We start from the raw sequence: 18,776 nt of genomic DNA, 5'->3' as shown, positions 1-18,776 counted from the left end.
CTCACTGATGAATTGTAGCATCGCTAAAATTGGGAGAACAGGTAGTTCTCCTAATGAAGTGTAATGAACTATGAAACTAACTATGATGTATTGTTGTCAAAATGAGTTGAATCTCAATCTAAGCAAGTCTTTAGAGCCAACTTCTATTTTCCAGAAATATGGGGTATAGGGGGGCAAGTCAAATACCACAAGAACATATCAGTTAAATATAGGTTATGTGATATTTTACAGAACAATTAACTAGTTTCTTAAAAAATTCAATGGTATAAAAAGGGAGGGGGAGAAAAATGGCTCTAGACTAAGAGAGATTTAGTGAGATGTAAAAATCAATTATAATGTGTAGACTGTGCTTTGACCCTGTTTTGAACAAATTAACCATGAGACATTCTTGAGGCCTCAACTAGGTAAATTTAAATACACACTGGATATTATAATGATACCAAGAAATTATTGTTATTTTTATAAGGGGTGGTAATGTCACTGTGGTTACTAGTATATAAGAAAAACGTCCACAATTTTTAGAGGTTGATACTAAACTATGTATCAACATAGTTTAGTTTAGGGGTGAAATAACAGAGTATCTAGGATTTGTTTTAAAATATTTCAAAAAAAATGATACAGGCATGGCAAAATATTATAAACTATTAAATCTGAGTGATAGATATATGCAGGTTTGTCATATTAGTCTCTTTATTTGGGGATATGTTTGAAATATTTTATTATCAAAATGTTTAATGTTGTAAGTGATAATACAGGAAACAAAGAAGTGTATGTAAGATATTCCATTGAACTTAGAAAATTTTATTTTAATAAACAAAAAAGAATATAAAATATTTATTTTAAGTCATCTTAAAGGTATTGTATATTTGTTTTCTTTGTTTAATTTAACTAAAACTTACTTGAGTTTCAGTCTGTAATTGTCCAATTAATGAGAGAGTCTTAACAGCAATAAAACAGACCTGTGATTTCAAACAAATAAAAAAGTTACCAAAAATTTCATGTGGCATAAAATTATTGCTTTCTTTAACTTACTGATTGAAAAACTTCAGCAGCTTTTACAGGATGATGTAAAATGTGATTTCCAAGTTCAGCATCTAATTCAACAATATCAGAGGGGTTTATTAAAATATTGAATCGATAGACAGCATAACTTTGTTTTGAATCTGTAAAAATACACAAATACAAAAATGAGGATAGTCATATGTAGGTATTTATTTTAAAGTTTCTAAAATAAAGTTACCTTTGCTGAACATACCATTGTAGTATTTGCAATCATTTATAAACTTTTGGAGCCCTCCACTTCTGTCAAGATAGATAAGGGCTGCCTCTTTCATTTTTAGATTTGACATTTTCTCCTAGTTAATGATTCTTCTCTGCTACTAATTGATTAAACCACAATGGCTGGTAAAGACTACAGATGAGAACACCTAGAAATAAAGTTAATTAAAATGTACATTGAAGACCTCTAATAAAACTTTACAAGCTATGCAACTTAAAATTGACAGAGAGATAAAACAAAATACAATTTCCAACTTTAAGAAATCCCTATCCAAAGGGAAACAAAACTGTTTTCTTTTGCCAAATCACATGTTTATCAACACTAATTTATAAGGATCTCTACAAGATTGCAAACTTAAGAACAGCAGCCTCAAATGTCTCTTTACAGAGTAGGTATTCAAAAAATGCTGCCTGAAATAAATATTGGATGATGAGGTCCAATTGCAGGTGTTGTTTAAAAAAAAAAAATGAAAGTGGCAAAAGTTATTTCATAAATTCAATCTAAATTACAAAGTGTAGTTAACCTACAAAATCTGAGAACTTGGTACTAGACCCAGCATTTCCTAGCTGCTAGGGGAAAATCAAAATGAAAGAATTGTATCAGATGATAAAACCTCTTTTGGCTTTAAATCTTCAATACTGACCAACAAAAAACATTAAACCATAGTAACAAGGGTGGAATATGTAAAATTCATTTAAAGAACAGCAAACTTAATTGGAAACAATATCTGCCAATACTTGTGTTAGGTGCTAGGGGTAAAATGATTAAGAGTGGATCCTGTGTTCAAGGAGTTGTCAATTTAGGGAAGTCAGAAATAATGACCATCACATTTATTCATTATTAAATATTTATTGGGCATTTACTATTTGTTGGATACCAGACTGTCCTAGGCACTGGGGATACAAATGAGTAAAATATGTTTTTAGACCTACTCGTTGGAGTTTAGGCCACTTTTCAAAGAAAAGTAACTGAGACTGTCCTTTCTGCTATTACATAGGGGGAAACTTCAGAGTCCATGTCTCTGTGGCCATAAGTTCCTACAATACATCTTAAAGCGTATGCTATGTTCAGGGTAATACATGTGTGCTTCATTAGGACATAAGATTTCTGGGGCTGAAAGAAGGGAGGCTATCTATAATAAAAGAAGCATAATATGCAAAGTGACCGAATGGCCGAACAGTGGAACAACCGTCCATACAACCTTCTGGACGAAGCGGGGGCTGCGAGGGCCGAGCCTCTTACATGAATTTCGTGCATCAGGTCTCTAGTCCTATATAATAAAAGCCCAATATGCTAAGTGTCCGGTCATCCATTCAACCAATCAAAGCATAACATGCTAATGATATGCTAAGGATATTCAACTGCTCGCTATGACGTGCACTGACCACCAGGGGGCAGATGCTCCGACTGGTAGGTTAGCTTGCTGCTGGGGTCCGGCTGATGAGGACTGAACAAGATGGCTGGACATGTCCTTGAGTCCTCCCCCCCACACCCCACCCCTAACTCCGTCCCTCCCCCACTGGCCAACCTCCTGCATCCCTCCCCATCCCTGATCATACACCAATGGGGTCCCTCGGCCTAGCCTCGCCCTCTCACACTGAGGGACCCCCGCCCTCCAGTGCACAAATTTCGTGCACCAGGCCTCTAGTCAATAATGAAATGATTGGGTGAGACCCAACCAGATTATGAAAGCTTTAGAAGCCCATGATCCGTGGTTGGCAAACTGCGGCTCGCGAGCCACATGCGGCTCTTTGGCCCCTTGAGTGTGGCTCTTCCACAAAATACCATGGCCTGGGCGAGTCTATTTTGAAGAAGTGGCGTTAGAAGAAGTTTAAGTTTAAAAAATTTGGCTCTCAAAAGAAATTTCAATCATTGTACTGTTGATATTTGGCTCTGTTGACTAATGAGTTTGCCGACCACTGGCCATGATCATTACACAGGCAAAGGAAAGCCAGGGACGTTTTTACCAAGCAATACAGTCAGATTATTTTGGGAACCAGTGCCTGCTGTTCATGCGGGAAATGGGTTGGAATAGAGGAAGAGTGACAATCCGTTTCTAGCTACTGAAACAGTCCTGACAGATGGACGGTCCGATCTATGGCGTCAGGAATGAGATGGCACAGAGGAGATGGGTTCTAGACTTTCACAGTTTCACGCTGGACCTGGTGACCAGCCTGCGCGTGAATTTTCAACACGGGTGCGGGTGGATGCTCCTGCTGCTCTAACGCAAATACTGAACCTCAGGGAAGAGTAGGAAAATGTTCCAGTTCATCGCAGATAGGATGTGACGGGCTCTTGGGACAGGCACCCAGATAAGCACCGGGACCCTGTGAATCAGGGCCGGATTCAGTAGCTCAAAACAGCCTGTAGCCAAAACCGGTTTGGCTCAGTGGATAGAGCGTCGGCCTGCGGACTGAAGGGTCCCGGGTTCGATTCTGGTCAAGGGCTTGTACCTTGGTTTCGGGCACATCCACAGTGGGGGGTGTGCAGGAGGCAGCTGATCGATGTTTCTCTCTCATCGATGTTTCTAACTCTCTATCCCTCTCGCTTGCTCTCTGTAAAAAATCAATAAAAATAAAAATAAAAATAAAACCAGCCTGTAAAGCAGCGGCCCTGGGCGTGGGTGGGGAAAGTGGAGAAAAAGACTTGGAAGCCCGCGGAAAGCGTTAATTAAGCGAACGTGGATCAAATTCTAGCCGCTTCCTCACAGTCTAAAGAACCCAAGTGCCGGTTCCCTTGGACCCACGTCAGAAGGAAAACACCTCACACCCAATGCCCCCCAAAGCGAATCCGGCCTCGCACCCAGGGGTCCACGACCCCTCCCACGCACAGCGCCAACCTCCGGACGGCGCGGGCCCAGCCCAGCCCAACCAAGCGGGACACCCGCTCTCCCACACACACAGACCTCCGCCAGCCGCGCGCCGCCCCGAGCCAGCGACCCAGGGAAGCCCGAGCGCGCACGCGCGCAGCTTCCGTCCGTTGGCGGCGGCGCGGAGGCTGCCGGGACAGCGCCTCCCAGTCACCAGGGCAACCGGACCCACAGGCGTTTCGCCCCTTCAATCACTCCCGCTCTCTCCCCGCAAAGCAAAGCAAGAAAGATAGAAACCATTGTTGTTTTATCAGAGGCCAGCAGTGCCCATGTTTGTTTAAAAAAATTGAAACGTTCCTAGTGGGATGCAAAATGGGGCTGTCAATTTGGAAAACATTCCGGGGACTACCTTAAAAGACTAAACAGAGCTACTAGATGACCCAACAATCCCAAGCCACATATTATATATTTACATAGATAGGAATTTGAAACACACGTTCACACAAAAATTTATACAAGAATGTTCATCGGGTTATTAGTAGTAAAAAAAAGTGGATAAAGTGTGGTATATCCGTACAGTGGAGTCAATTGGCCGTAAAAAGGGATGAGGTACTAATACGTGCTACAACGTGGATGAGCCTTGAAAACACTATGCAAAGCGCAAGAAGCCAGACACAAAAAGCCAAATATTGTGATTCTGTTTATATGAAATGTCATATTGTGATTCTGTTTATATGGAATGTCAAGAATAGGCAAATCTGTCAGAGAGAAGGTAGTTTTCCTCATACAGATCTTACACACGTTTTATTAGGATTTATACTTTTTTTTTTTTTTGGAGGGGTTGCTAATGTAAATGGTGTTTTTAATTTCAAATTGCTGGTATATAAGAAAGTGATTTTTGTGTGTTAACCTTGTATGATGCAATCTTGTTATAATCACTTATTAGTTCCAGAACTTTTTAAAGTTCTATTGGATTTTCTACAAAGATATTCATCTGCAAACAAGAACAGTTTATTTGCTTTTGATATCTATTTTTTATTTTTTAATTGATTTCAGAGAGGAAGGGAGAGGGATAGATAGAAACATCAATGAGAGAGAATCATTGATTGGCCACCTCCCGCATGCCCCCTACAGGGAGGGGGGGTGGAGCCCACAACCTGGGCAAGTGCCCTTGGCTGGAATCGCACCTGGGACCATTCAGTCCGCAGACCAACACTCTATCCACTGAGCCAAACCAGCTAGGACTTGATATCTAATTTAGGCACACTGCTAGGGGTTATCTTACTAAATAAATGGCTAGCATTCAACATCAATGCATCAGTAAACAAAGTAAACTGTTATTGTTGCATTATTACTATCATTGAGGCAGAAGAAAAAAATTCAACACTTCAAGGCTATACCTACTATCTGGGAAGAATGAACAAATCCAACACGATCAAATTTGACCATGTGGGTGTTTCCCTGTATATAAGCCTCTGGATTCCATGAGTTAATAAAAACACTTAAATGCTGACAACTCATTATAGACTTTCTCACAAAGATTTAACTAATATTGAAGGGGAAATCTGTTCCCTAATAAAAAGAAAATGATGAAAATACATTAGAAGAAATGATGAATCCATGATATATATTCCTGCAAAGGAGAGTTTACCACAAAAACTCCCAAGTCATGTTTGCATGCAACATTTCTAAAATCACCAACTGTGTCTAGGTCTTCCAGTAAGTGGGGTTATGTAGAGTGATGTTATTCTGTTTTACACTAATCCTCAAGATTCGTATGGTGATCCATCATTTTCAAGACATTATGTAAAAATAACTTTTTAGTATAGGACCCTTTGGTTGGCTATTTTATTGCTGTATCATGCTGAGCTTATACTTCTCTGTTGGCTTTTTTTGTGTAACATCGCTTTAAATTATTCTCCACTATTTTGACTTTGAATAACTAAAAGGTAACGTGTTAAGACAGCTATATTTCTTTCTGACTGATCTCTGCAAAAATGTAAAGAAATAAAATGAGAACTATTTTTGTGTAGGAAACCTTTCACCTACTGAGGAATATGTTTAAAGCATTACAAATGGATGATTATACAATACTGGTAAGACACAAAAAAGCTAAATACTAGTAAATGACATAAATCTCCAACTGAAATGCTTTCAGGGAAGTTGGAGAGTAATTTCTCTTGGTATTAGGTGAGTAAAGAAGAACAAGGTGGCAGCGAAGGAAGCCTATCATGTTATAGCAATGAATCCTTTTGAGCCTCTGAACAAAGCTATATAGCAATCCCTGCCCTAAGTGGATTTCACTTACACACAAAACTTGGCATATCACTTTAAGGTATTCAAGCCACCTGAAACTCACCTGCGTACACTTCAGGGTTTCAAATAAAAGAATAATCACCTTGTGATATGGAATAATCTAATAATTTTTACATGTTCAACTATTTAAAATTTTACTTGTCTTCCATATATATACATATGTATATACATATATATATATATGCATCAGTAAACAAAATTATATATATATATATAAAATTCATTTTGTAATGATACTGTAACTATCACCAATTTTAATGTAAAGTAATGCCATGCATCAGATGATCATTAAACTTTTTGCTAGTTTTATTACACTCTGTAAGATTTGTATTTTTTTGAGATCCAAAAAACAGCAACATTCTATTTTAAATTTGTTCTTAAAAATATACAATATTGCACTTGAATTTTTGGCAGTTTAATTAAGGAGTGGCTGAGTAAAAAAATCATACAAGAAACTAGTCTTTATTTTGCTTTATAAGCAAAGAGCTTTGTATAAAAGGAGAACTTACAGTAGTACCAAATAGACCAAATATTTACAGTGTTGTTATTAAAGTTTTACTTCTAAAGGAAGATTCAGTGTATTGAATGCAAATATTATTATATCTAAGAAAAGCACACTCCCTCCCCCCAATTCTGCTGAACATTTTTAAACCAAAGGGTATTGGTGTGAAATGCTTTTGTGTTCTTGAAGCATCTAAACTGGGTCACTAAATTCTTTCACAATGTTTCCTACATGACTTACAAAATCTCTAAACTAAAAATCAGAATTCCAAGATAAGCATTCTTTTACAATTACAAGTACACAAGTTAGTTGGTTTTTAGTATGACTTTAAGGCCAATTTCCCGTACATTTTCTAAGATACATAAGATGCTAGGCATCTATCTGAATTATTTTTAACTTCTGTTACACTATAGTAAAACTGTAAACAATTTATATTAATCCTGAATTTGCTAGTCTACTTTTTAATTCCCAATTAGGTAAATATTCTAGAAAGCTCAATATTTTTCACTTAACAACCAATTAGGGAGACAGTTTTGAAAAGCTATTTACAAAACGAAATACCAAGATTTAGACCTACTTAACAGTACATTGAACATTCAAAAGACCAAAAAGAACATAAACAGAATGTATGTGTAATATAAATACATGACACAGATACATTCATTTTGGCACCATCTTAAAAAAAATAAATTCAGCAGTACTTTATTACCCTTCAGATGTTTGGGAATATTTAAAATGTCAACTATTAAATATTTACTTTTACTCCAGAAGAAAAATAATTCATGAATTTAAATTGGTATTTCAAAAGCAAAGGATTTCCTTTTGTTACTTTTCTTTTTATTGACGAGAGAGAGAGAAAGGCAGAGAGAGAGGCAGAGAGAGAGACAGAGAGAGAGACAGAGAGAGACACAGAGAGAGACACAGAGAGAAAGATTTGTTGATCCACTTATTTATGCATTCATTGGTTGATTCTTGTATGTACCCATAACCTTGGTGTATCAGGACAATGCCCTACCCAACTGAGCTACCCAGCCAGGGCCTCCTTCTGTTACTTTTTAATTTGACCTGCAGAATGAACAATTACTCAAAGTGTTAATTAGCAGCCAATGTGTTAACTATGCTTTTACACTTTAATCCTACCAAGACTGAATATGGCAAGCAGCGATTTATTATGGACAGACATGGTTTCTGCTTAAACAACCACATACAATTTGCATAGTTGTGATCTGAGAACAAAGATCAAAGTAGAGAGTTAAAAAGGCATTAATATATGTTAACTGAACTGAAATAGGCTGTTGAAAAACAGTCTATCTTGGGTAGGTGTTAGTGTAAACTTGGGGGGAAAAACAGTCATTAGCAAAAAAGTTTTCTTTAAAAATAGGTTAATGCTAAGAACAATAGCTTTTAAAATTTCTGTTTAAAAATAAGCTTAATAAACAAGAATACAAATTTTAATTCCAAACTTAGCTCTTTGAAATGCACTATTTTCTTACATACAGCAGAAAATACATTTTTCATAGTTGTTAACATTATATGTAAAAAAGAGGCACTAAACATATTTGAATATATTAACACAAACAGGAATTTCAGTCTCATCTGTACATAGGCTTATATTTGCTCAATGGTTCCCGGATGGCAAAATGTTCACAAAAATAAGTCTTCTGAAGGAGGTGCATAAGAGAAACCAACGAATGCATCATCAGCCTCCAGTACGCTGGCGTTCACTATAGAATAGTCAGTAGACACACACACAGAATATGGAACGGTTTCTTCCGTAAACGCTGCATCAAAGTTCCTAATATCATCTGGTCCTGCCTAAAACATCAAAAGAATACTATTATTCACCTTAGCTTTTTCATTAATTTAGTTCTTCATTAAACCCTTCATGGATTTGTATATTGATTCCTGGCAAGTTTAGATGTCTTCTTACTTCATCATTGCTTTGGAACATTTTCTGCTTTTATTCCTTAGGTGAGGTCCTTCTAACAGGTAAGGTTCTTGTTGTTGGGTGGGGCGAGGAGGGAGAAGGGTAAGGAGAGCTAGCATAACAGAGTCCTTACCAATGTTAATATGCATCTCAGTCCCTGCTTATGACCTCCCTTCTCTCTACTCATCACCTCTCAGTTTAGAAAAAGGGTTCAGGTAGGTTTTCAGAATAGTATTTTGCATTTGAGCTTCCATTAAATGCCTGCCCATCCAGTTTCTCAACTTTGGGTAGATGAAGCCTTTTAATGAAGGAATGAAGGGGCTGTAAGTAAAATTGTGAAAGGTGACTCTTGTGCCACAGAGGTCACTAAGCATTCAGTGATGAGACACTTAGCTCAAAAGGCCTAAAGGGACCAGGAAACTAGGAAATGAAGCACGGTGTCAGCTTAGGCTCAAAGGCAATGGTTCTTAATCTTCTTTTACAAATTTGATACAAGCGAACGGCCTATCCCCTTCCAGTGTATTTACGGATAAAATTGGGCTGCAAATTCAGGTGATTCACCGTTAAAGCCCATCCCTGGAGCTCTAGTTAGCTCTGCTCTACGAGAAAGGGAAGCTTTAAAATGTTCAATTCATGCCCTAGCCAGTTTGGCTCAGTGGATAGAGCATCGGCCTGAAGGGTCTCAGATTCGATTCTGGTCAAAGGCACATGCTTGGGTTGCAAGCTTGATCCCCAGTAGGGGGCGTGCAGGACGCAGCCAATCAATGATTCTCATCATTGATGTTTCTCTCTCTCTCTCCCTTCCTTTCTGAAATCAATAAAAAAAAATCCTATATAATAAAAGGCTAATATGCAAATCGACCAAACGGCAGAATGACTGGTCACTATGATGCGCACTGACCACCAGGGGGCAGACGCTCAATGAAGGAGCTGCCCCCTGGTGGTCAGTGTGCTCCCACAGGGCGAGTGCTGCTCAGCCAGAAGCCAGGCTCACGGCTGGTGAGCGCAGCGGAGGTGTTGGGAGCTTCTCCCACCTTCACGGCAGTGCTAAGGATGTCCTACTGCCGGCTTAGGCCCGCTCCCTGTGGGGTGGGCCTAAGCTGTCAGTCAGACATCCCTGAGGGCTCCCAGACTGCAAGAGGGTGGAGGCCGGGCTGAGGGGACCCCTCCTCCCCGAGTGCATGAATTTCGTGCACCAGGCCTCTAGTATATATATATATAAGAATTCAATTCACCAAGTCTAACCAAGGTGAACAGATAGGGATTCAGAGTAGTTATTATAAGCTAAGGATATAGTTAGCCTGGTAGGTCTACAAATAGCAGAGCAGAAGCCAGGGAAACCCAGAATGCTCTATCCTTCTACATGAGAAATTCCACCACAGAGGAAAACAGACTCTAGAAATTATATACATAATGTCACCAAACTCTCACATATAACCTTAGAAAGCAGGGGTTCTGAAATAAAACTAAGGTTTGAATTCTGGCTATGAGTTTTGCTAGCTAGAATTCTTTATATAAACTACCGTACCTTTTCTATAAGAGGAAAGCTTGCCTCCTCTTCTGTAAAATAAGAATCCTGCCACCTGTCTGTTAAACTTGTGAGGATTTGATGCATTAATACATAAAATTCGCAGAATCTGATATGTAGAAGGTGCTCAATAAATGATGATGTTCTCTTCCCTGACTTTATAAATATTTTGAGAATGCCCTTATGGCTCATGGCTAGTACTGTCAGGGACAATACCGTATTTCTTACGTTAAAGTGAGGGAAGGCTCTGTCTTCAAACTCTAGTTCTGAAACTTTAATTGAACTGTGAGCAAGTTTCTTAACCTTTTCTGTGCCTAAGTTCACTCATCAGAAGTATGGTGTAAAATAACAGTACTATTTCATAGGATTGTTGTCAGGGTTAAGTAACAGGATACAAGTATTGAGAACAGTGAATGAGAATATCTATCTTATTCTAGTATAGCTAACTTTTTTATCTTTGTTACTCTATTAAGTGAAAAAAACCTGTAAGGATTTTATTTTGCATTCCTTTAACATCTTTTCATATATTTAAAAGCTACCTGTATTTATTTTTCAAAACTGTCCTTTGTCCATGTTTGGTCTTTTTTTTTTTTTTCCTCATCGACTTATAAGAATGCTTTATGTACTAAGGAAATTTCCCCCAGTTTGTTATTTGCAGGTGTTTTTTTTTTTTTCATGCAGATATTTCTAAATTTTATGTGGTCAAATTTACCAATTTTCTTTTCTTATGGCTTCTGAGTTGTGGGTCTTGCTTTAAAAATTTAATTAATTAGTCATAGAACAAACAGGGATCCAAACCTGGAGGTGCCTGACTCTGACGTCAACACTGTTGCCATTTCCAGGGCTGCTTAGGAGGAATCCCTAACTCTTCAATGTACCTGATGACACGTTTATTTGCAAATAACTAAACTCAGTGGACTTTCAATTTAAAGAGAAAAATTAAATTAATCTTAAAGATCCAAGGTTCTTATTGCAAACGCTAGAAATTAGGAGCAGAAATTGTCCCTAATGGACTCATGTCTGAAACAGTCACTCCTGAATAAGCTAAATGAAATAAGTCAATCTAAAAATACTTCACAATTATTGTACTGGAAGGTATTTTTTATCAGTCTAATAAAACTATCATCTTACTGGTCATCCTGAAGTGACATATTTCGCATATATTTACGTGCTGATTTCAATTTCACTCAGGTTAGATTTTGAGATATTCGCTAAAATTATGATGAGATACAGTTCTACATTTCACTATTTTAGAAGGAAGGACTTGGATATATACTTACCACATTAGGATTAAACGGTGGTGGAATCTTCTTTTGTACAAGGTCTGTCCAACTGAGTGATTCAAAAAAGGGATGATTCTGAATTTCAAGCTAGAATATTAAAGAAAAAAAACACATTTTTTTTCCAATTTTTTTTATTAAGGTATTATATGTGTACATATCTTACCATTGCCACCCCCCACCCCACAAAAAACACATTTTAAACTAATGCTGAAGAATATATTAAGTACTCACTGAAGAATTTTATGGAACCAAACCATTACCATTTTGTTCCTCAATAATTCTTTTTAGATACATGCTTATGTTATTTATGTGGCAAAGTGGTAAAGCAGAAAGACTACCTGAGTATACATGACACATTTTATCCTCTTCACTATCATAGTTTCTTTTTATTTTATTTTATTTTATTTTATTGATTTTTTACAGAGAGGAAGAGAGAGGGATAGAGAGTCAGAAACATCGATGAGAGAGAAACATCGATCAGCCGCCTCTTGCACACTCCCCACTGGGGATGTGCCCGCAACCAAGGTACATGCCCTTGACCGGAATCGAACCTGGGACCCTTCAGTCCGCAGGCCGATGCTCTATCCACTGAGCCAAACCGGTTTCGGCTATCATAGTTTCTTCACAGGTAAAACAGAGTTAACATTTCTGCCTTACATACTTAACAGGCTGTTTTAAGGATAAATGGAAAATATAAAAATAAGAGTAGTATAAAAAGATGAAAGTACTACCTAGGTACAAATAATAATTATTATTATCTGAATGGGGGAGGTAAGTAAGACGTTAAGCAAGAGAGTTTTACACTGTAGGACAGAGTTTTACTAAAACCAAGATGATGAACTTTACTACAAATTTAAAGTATTTCGCTCCGAGTTGCTACTATCAAAAGTTGGCAAAGAACTGATTCCAGCTTTTTTCCCCTGCAGGGTGCCACAGAAGTGTATAAAGTAGGATCCAACCTAGTTTGGTGGTTTAAAAAAGATTTCTTAGAGAAAGTGATATCTGACCAGAATTCTGAAAGATGAGTAAGAATTAGCTAGATAAAAGAATGAGGTATGTGGGAAACAAAACAAAAAGGCGACAAATGAACAAACTCATAGATGCAGACAACAGAAGGGTGGTTACCAGAGGGGATGGGGGGTAGGAGGAGGAAGAGGACAAAGGGGTCAAATATATGGTGATAGAGGGAGACTAGACTTTGGGTGGTGAGCATACAGTGCAATATGCAAATGATGTACTATAGAACTGTACACTTATTAACCAATGTCACCCCAATTAAATTAAAAAAAAAAAGAATGAGGGGAGAACACTGCAGGTAGAATATGAAGGCCCTGAGGTGGCAAAGAGCTTAGCTTGGTCAAGAAAATGAGAGTCCAGGATGGTTGCAGTACAGGGAAAAATGGGGACGGTCACACGAGGTAAAGCTCAAGAGGTCAACAAGCCATGTACCTTGTATAATAATTTGGTAAACTAGTAAATAAATGGGTTTTCTTCAATTCGGTAAGCCATTCTAGCAAATTAATTGAACCAAGGGAGGGATGATGGGAACCCGATTTATAGCCAGTCTGTTGGACACATAGGTAACAACCTGGGCTTGTGACTGGTATCTGAAATGGAGGGCTGTCTTGTAGGTCTGAACCCTTTACTCATGGAATATGATTCTATCTCTGAGAAGACAGTGTCAGAATTGACACTATCAATTCTGGTGTCTGAGAATTGCTTGTTGCTGTGGGGAAGCCTCCGCATAGACACACATTAAAATTGGTACCAGAAACTCTTTCGTGTTAATGCTGGTTTCAGTAGCAAATGCTTCAGAGTGAAGAACACGTAACATGGACATACTTACCAAGCTTCCCTCCACTGTATTAAGTTTTAATTTGTGTGATAAGTTTTACCTCACAAAGTGCTTCCTCCTATTTGGTTCTTTTTAAACATTCATTGAAATCTTGTTGTATAATAATTCCTGCTGGAATCACAGACCTCTCCTCCTCCGTGTCTCCTCCCCAAAAGACCAAAAAGGCCTCGTGAGTGGCTATAAACATCTGATTATAAACACTTACTTAAAAATTGTGTCACCTTTACTGGTGTCCAAAAATTTCTAGTTAGTGTACACACACACACACACACACACACACACACACACACACACACACACGAAGTTTAGCCCAGTTGTGTAACTTTCTTCAGCAATGAACAGCAGCCCAGAGATGACAGTTGAATTCATCCAGGGTTGCGATTTCTGAATTCAAGAAAAGGACCAAGGGGCATGGAGGTGTGAAGTATTAGCAAGACTGACGGAAACAACAGACTGGAGTCAAAGCTGGATAGAGAACTGCTGACAGAGCCATCTGCTGAACTGGGACGTGTAGGAGGGGAAAGTCAGTAGCAGACAAGTTTGTTACTCACAGCTCAAGTTCAAATTGGCCAACAGCCCCGAAGAATTTCTGAGAAATTTAAACAAACTTAAAAGTTCTTATCCCTCAATAGTTCATGAATACTGACACACTAAGATAACAAGTTACACCAGCAATGTAATTATCCTGCTTTAAAAAAAACAACACACAAACCCACAGATTCCATAACTATCTCAGGGAGGTGTCACCAAATTCTCAGGAAAAAAAAGTGATTTTATGTTGGTTCAAGATAAAATGCATTGCCTCATGCAGTCAGGAAGCACTTAAATTCTTGTTAAACAACATGATCTAAAAGTTCAGGTAATCAAAAATATTTTAAAAAGAAGGGAGAGGAGAAAAATTTTAATAAATAAAAATCAAATAAATAATGAGTGTGAAAGCTGGATGTGACAGATAAAGAGGAGAGGATAGAACTGTTACAGAGACCAATTGAAAGGATGCAAATGCTCAAACCCTGTATAGTTCTGTACGTATAAATGCTGGTGAAAGCTGTTGGGACTAGTTACACGTTCTCATGGTGCTCTTCTTTAACAGCTGTATCCATCCCATTAAATACCACATAAAATAAGGCTTTATCTTCAAATGATAAATAAGCTTAAATACAGCAGAAGAGATATACATACAAAGTCTTCTTTGGCACCAAGCCGGTTTTGCCTGTCTTTTTCTAGGAGTTCTTCCAGAATGGACCAGGCTGTGAGGCTCACTCCTGGCCTCAGATTTAAGGGCTTGTGCAGAATGTTGTCATACATTTCAGCAACATCTCGGCAATAAAAAGGAGGCTGGGGGGAAAAAAAAGTAAAATAAAGTTAGTGTTAACTGAACTATGCCAAAATGTTTGGGTTAAAATAGTTGGATGTGGCCTTGATCTATAAGGAGCAGACTGGGTCTGGACAAAAGAAATACACAGGCGTGTTTGGGTGCAGTGTGGCCTTCTCATGCAAAGAGATTCTAAAACCGAACACACACAGCTTAATGCATGTGCACTGAATGAATTAGGGCCAGTCTGTTCAATAACACAGGTGCCAATAAAGTTTCAACAGTATTGGTTTTAAAGAAAACTACCACCAACTTCATCATGGCATAACGATAGCATTATTGGAAACAAGAGATCCAACATGAAATAATTTCTTGAGACTTGGGAATAAATAAATTAAAAGAGAGAATGCCCGAAAAGATGAAGACCTGAAGATCATGCTCCTTCCTAAGTACTGTGGCATTATGGGTGTACTCTGAAGGAAGAAAAACTTTATTTTTTACTTTTAAAATCTAGCTTGATTTTAATATAGTTCATATAAGTTAATTAATGAAGTATATGTTTCAAATGTTCCCGTTCGAATCAACTGCACTTTATACACAATGGTAATATTTTATGCTTTCAAAGTCGTCTAAAGAAATTAAAAGGACTCAGAAATATCTGAATGGCAACTATCCAACACTTAAAGGTATAAAGTGGGTTTGAGGTGTTCTAAGTCACTGGCATAACCAGAAAACTAGATCTTTTAACAAGTGGATCTTAGTCAAGGGCAAAGAAGAGACAGTGTTGGAGGTCATGATAATCTATCATTCAAAGTTAGCAACATGAGACAAATGCTCCTAAATGTACTGAGAGCTCCCCCGTTTTTTTTTTTGGGGGGGGGTTGGGATGGGGGGGGAGAATACAAAACAAAAAAGCAGAACAAAATAACAAGCCCCAGCTCAGGTCTCAGATGATGGTGTTATTTAGCTTAGTGGAGGCAGAACCAGGGGGGGTGAGTGGATGGTTCCCAGCCTGAGGCTGGGGGACACTCTTGGGACCACAAAGGGAGCCTAGGAAAGATTCCAACTATTTCCAAAAGGCTAAATAAAAGCATACATTATTGCTCCAAGGATATGTAAACCCACTAAAATGCCTAAGTTATTTGCTTTAGGTTGGAGTATTAACTCAATGTAGCAAAACAAATGTACTCATGTTAATCAGAAGCTCTAGCTGGGGAAACATCCGTTTTTTTTGTGTGTGTGTGTTTTTTTTTTTTAAGAAATCTTAAGGCATGGAAGAGATGGTTCTCAGTGATGGAAAAAGTGGAGCACCAGTGTATTAATTTAATCCTATAAAAACAAAATACAAGGAAAAACCCAAAAGGCATTATCTTCTAATAAATACAAACATCTTTTTTTCCTTCCATCTTTTTGAAATTAGGCAGAATGATGACTAGGGTAAATTGAATAAAAACGGATAATTTAAATATTACAACTATGTGTCGATTTCAACAAAATGAGAGAGGGAGGAGAATACCTGAAGCAGTAATTACTCTGGTAGAAAAATTACAATTAAAAACTACTAACAAAATGAAAAGTTTTTCTTTTTGTGCATACATGGTTTTGGACTCATTTTTACCATGTTACTACTCCTCTGTTAATGTTATCTAAGTGTCCACAAGATTATTGAAAGAGAAAGAGAAAAGAGAAAATGCAAATCAATTATAATATATTGGGAAAATAATAAAAGGGTAGGAATACATACCAGCCCATACAGCATTTCATACAGTACAGCACCAAGGCACCACCAATCTACAGTATTGTCATAGGGCTGCTTTCTGATTACTTCAGGTGCTAGGTACTACAGAAAAGATGAAGTATTAGTGCAACTCAATAAGCAAGACAAAGTTTGGAAATAATTGAGAAATTTAACGAATTTTAGGTATTACTATTACGCTAAAAAAAATCTAGATTTTAAATTGGTTGTGTATTTCCATCTTATACCAGTGATTCTTCAAAATCCATTGGGACATTTTTCAAAGTACACATACTCAAACATTTCCCCATAAACGGTGATGCAGTTAAGACAAACAGAAAAGGGCAGCGAATGTAGAAACTGTAAACCAAAGTAGGTATTTTGTGTGTGTGGGAGGAGGGGAAGAGGAGGAAATCTTTTACAAGATTAATTTATCTTAAAAATTCCTCTGGTCATTATTCATAATTGTTTCTCCCAAAGAAAGGATTCCTAATGTGGCAATTATAATTCTTTTTTTTTTTTTCAATGAAAGAAAAAGAATGAATTGCATTCTTCTTAGGAAATTACAACAGTAATTCTCTAAGATATTATTTACAAATGTTTTAGTTATTACACAGCTATTTACACTTTAACTTATAAAATACTTAAACTCATCACCATTTCACAAATATGAGATGGTTAATTTGAATTTCAGATTCCAAAAAATATTTTTTTCCTTTTCCATATGAAATAAGGAAATGATTTCTTCTTAAGCTTTTTTATAGGCTCCAAAAAATGGCAAAATAAATTAAAAGGGTTTAATAATTTGACCACATTTAGACTCAGATGACAAAAGAACTTGTTCCTTTCTAAAACCTACTGGACTTAAAGATTTTGTAAACTATGACATCAATATACATTCACAAAAAATGTTTCTTCAGACATAAACCAAAATAGAATGGTTATAAATATACACAAGAACAAGGTTAGATTAGAGAAAGGAAGAAAAAAAAATACATTTTAAAGTAAATATTGTTGCTAACAGCTACTTTAATTACATTTCTGATCTTGATTACAAGTGTCATGTGAGACAGTCTATCACACATTTTCAACAATATCTGCTATTATTCGGCAATAATGATGAAATACTACCTGGCACCTAAGATCACTATAAATACATTAAAATGTGTGTGTGTGTGTGTGTGTGTGTGTGTGTGTGTGTGTGTGAGAAAGAGAGAGAGAGAGAGAGAGAGAGAGAGAGAGAAGAGAGAGAGAGAGAGAGAGAGAATAAGAAGGCTTTAACATAAATTGTAAGGACTATTATCTCGAATAGAAAGATACATTTCTGCTTAGAGAATGGGATGTTTGGGTTAATAAATTCTGATTTGTGAATTTCCCCCCACATCCTCTGTCTTATTTTCTTCTGTTAAATAAATACTTAATTTTATTATAAAATATTTTAACCATACATAAAAATAGTAAAATATAATAGAAACCAATAAAGCTGCCACCTAAATATAGGCAATGCCAATCTCTTGCCATATTTGCTTCAGCTTATTTTTAGAAGAGCTTTATTAAGATATTCACAAACCATGCAATTCCCCCATTTAAAGTGTACAATTCAATGGTTTTTAATATATTTAGAGTTGTGCAAACATTATCACAACTTTAGGATATTTTCATCACTGATTTGTGATTTTATTTTGAAGCATTAGAAGTAAAATCAAATGCTTAAAGAAGTCTAAGATAGCCCTAACCGGTTTGACTCTGGATTGAGTGTCAGCCTGTGGACCAAAAGGTTCCAGGCTCAATTCCAGTCAAGGGCACATACCTTGGTTGCAGGTTCCTTCAAGGCCCGGGCCCTGGTCTGGGCACATGGAGGAGGCAACCAATCAATGTGTTTCTCTCACATCGATGTTTCTCTCTGTCTTTCCCTTCTCTCTTCCACTCTCCCTAAAAATCAGTGGAAAATATCCTCGGGTGAGGATTAACAAAAAATAAATAAATAAAGGGGAAGTCTAAGGTTAACAATAAAAATAAGCGTAATTTACATCTTTGGTGGGTTATCTGGTGGTGGTATCCCACTATCACAGTTAAAAATAAAAATTATCAATAAACTTTATTCAGAAGGAATGATTATCAGATATCTCCAATTGGTAGAAGCTAAAATGATAGGTTTTATTATAGTTTTCTGATGTCAAATTTTGTATATGCAATTTGTGATTCATTTCTTCATTTTATACATGAT

General features: G+C 37.2%; 2 protein-coding genes across 7 annotated transcripts in view; both read right to left on the bottom strand.

The window, feature by feature from the left end:
- Nucleotides 1–4,251, bottom strand: part of MCMDC2 (minichromosome maintenance domain containing 2) — a 34,635-nt gene extending 30,384 nt beyond the window's left edge. Inside the window, exons 1-4 of the mRNA XM_008150364.3 lie at nt 4,185–4,251; nt 1,256–1,427; nt 1,033–1,163; nt 900–959 (exon numbers count right to left, since the gene is read on the bottom strand). Coding sequence (XP_008148586.2) covers nt 900–959; nt 1,033–1,163; nt 1,256–1,349 — 285 coding nt within the window. The 5' untranslated portion in view covers nt 1,350–1,427; nt 4,185–4,251. The remainder of the gene's footprint in view (nt 1–899; nt 960–1,032; nt 1,164–1,255; nt 1,428–4,184) is intronic.
- A 2,598-nt stretch (nt 4,252–6,849) lies between these two features.
- SGK3 (serum/glucocorticoid regulated kinase family member 3) overlaps nt 6,850–18,776 on the bottom strand; it is a 112,398-nt gene continuing 100,471 nt past the window's right edge. For all 6 annotated transcript variants that reach the window (XM_054708292.1, XM_054708290.1, XM_054708293.1 and 3 more), the window contains 4 exons: nt 16,559–16,654; nt 14,682–14,837; nt 11,642–11,731; nt 6,850–8,721 (listed from right to left, as the gene is read on the bottom strand). In XM_054708292.1, the coding sequence (XP_054564267.1) occupies nt 8,551–8,721; nt 11,642–11,731; nt 14,682–14,837; nt 16,559–16,654 (513 nt within the window). In that variant the 3' untranslated portion in view covers nt 6,850–8,550. The remainder of the gene's footprint in view (nt 8,722–11,641; nt 11,732–14,681; nt 14,838–16,558; nt 16,655–18,776) is intronic.

This window comes from Eptesicus fuscus, chromosome 19 (genome assembly GCF_027574615.1).
Source record: "Eptesicus fuscus isolate TK198812 chromosome 19, DD_ASM_mEF_20220401, whole genome shotgun sequence".
Taxonomy (NCBI): Eukaryota; Metazoa; Chordata; class Mammalia; order Chiroptera; family Vespertilionidae; genus Eptesicus; species Eptesicus fuscus.
Note: the sequence above shows the minus strand (reverse complement) of the source record. Positions and strands in the feature narration are given on the sequence as shown.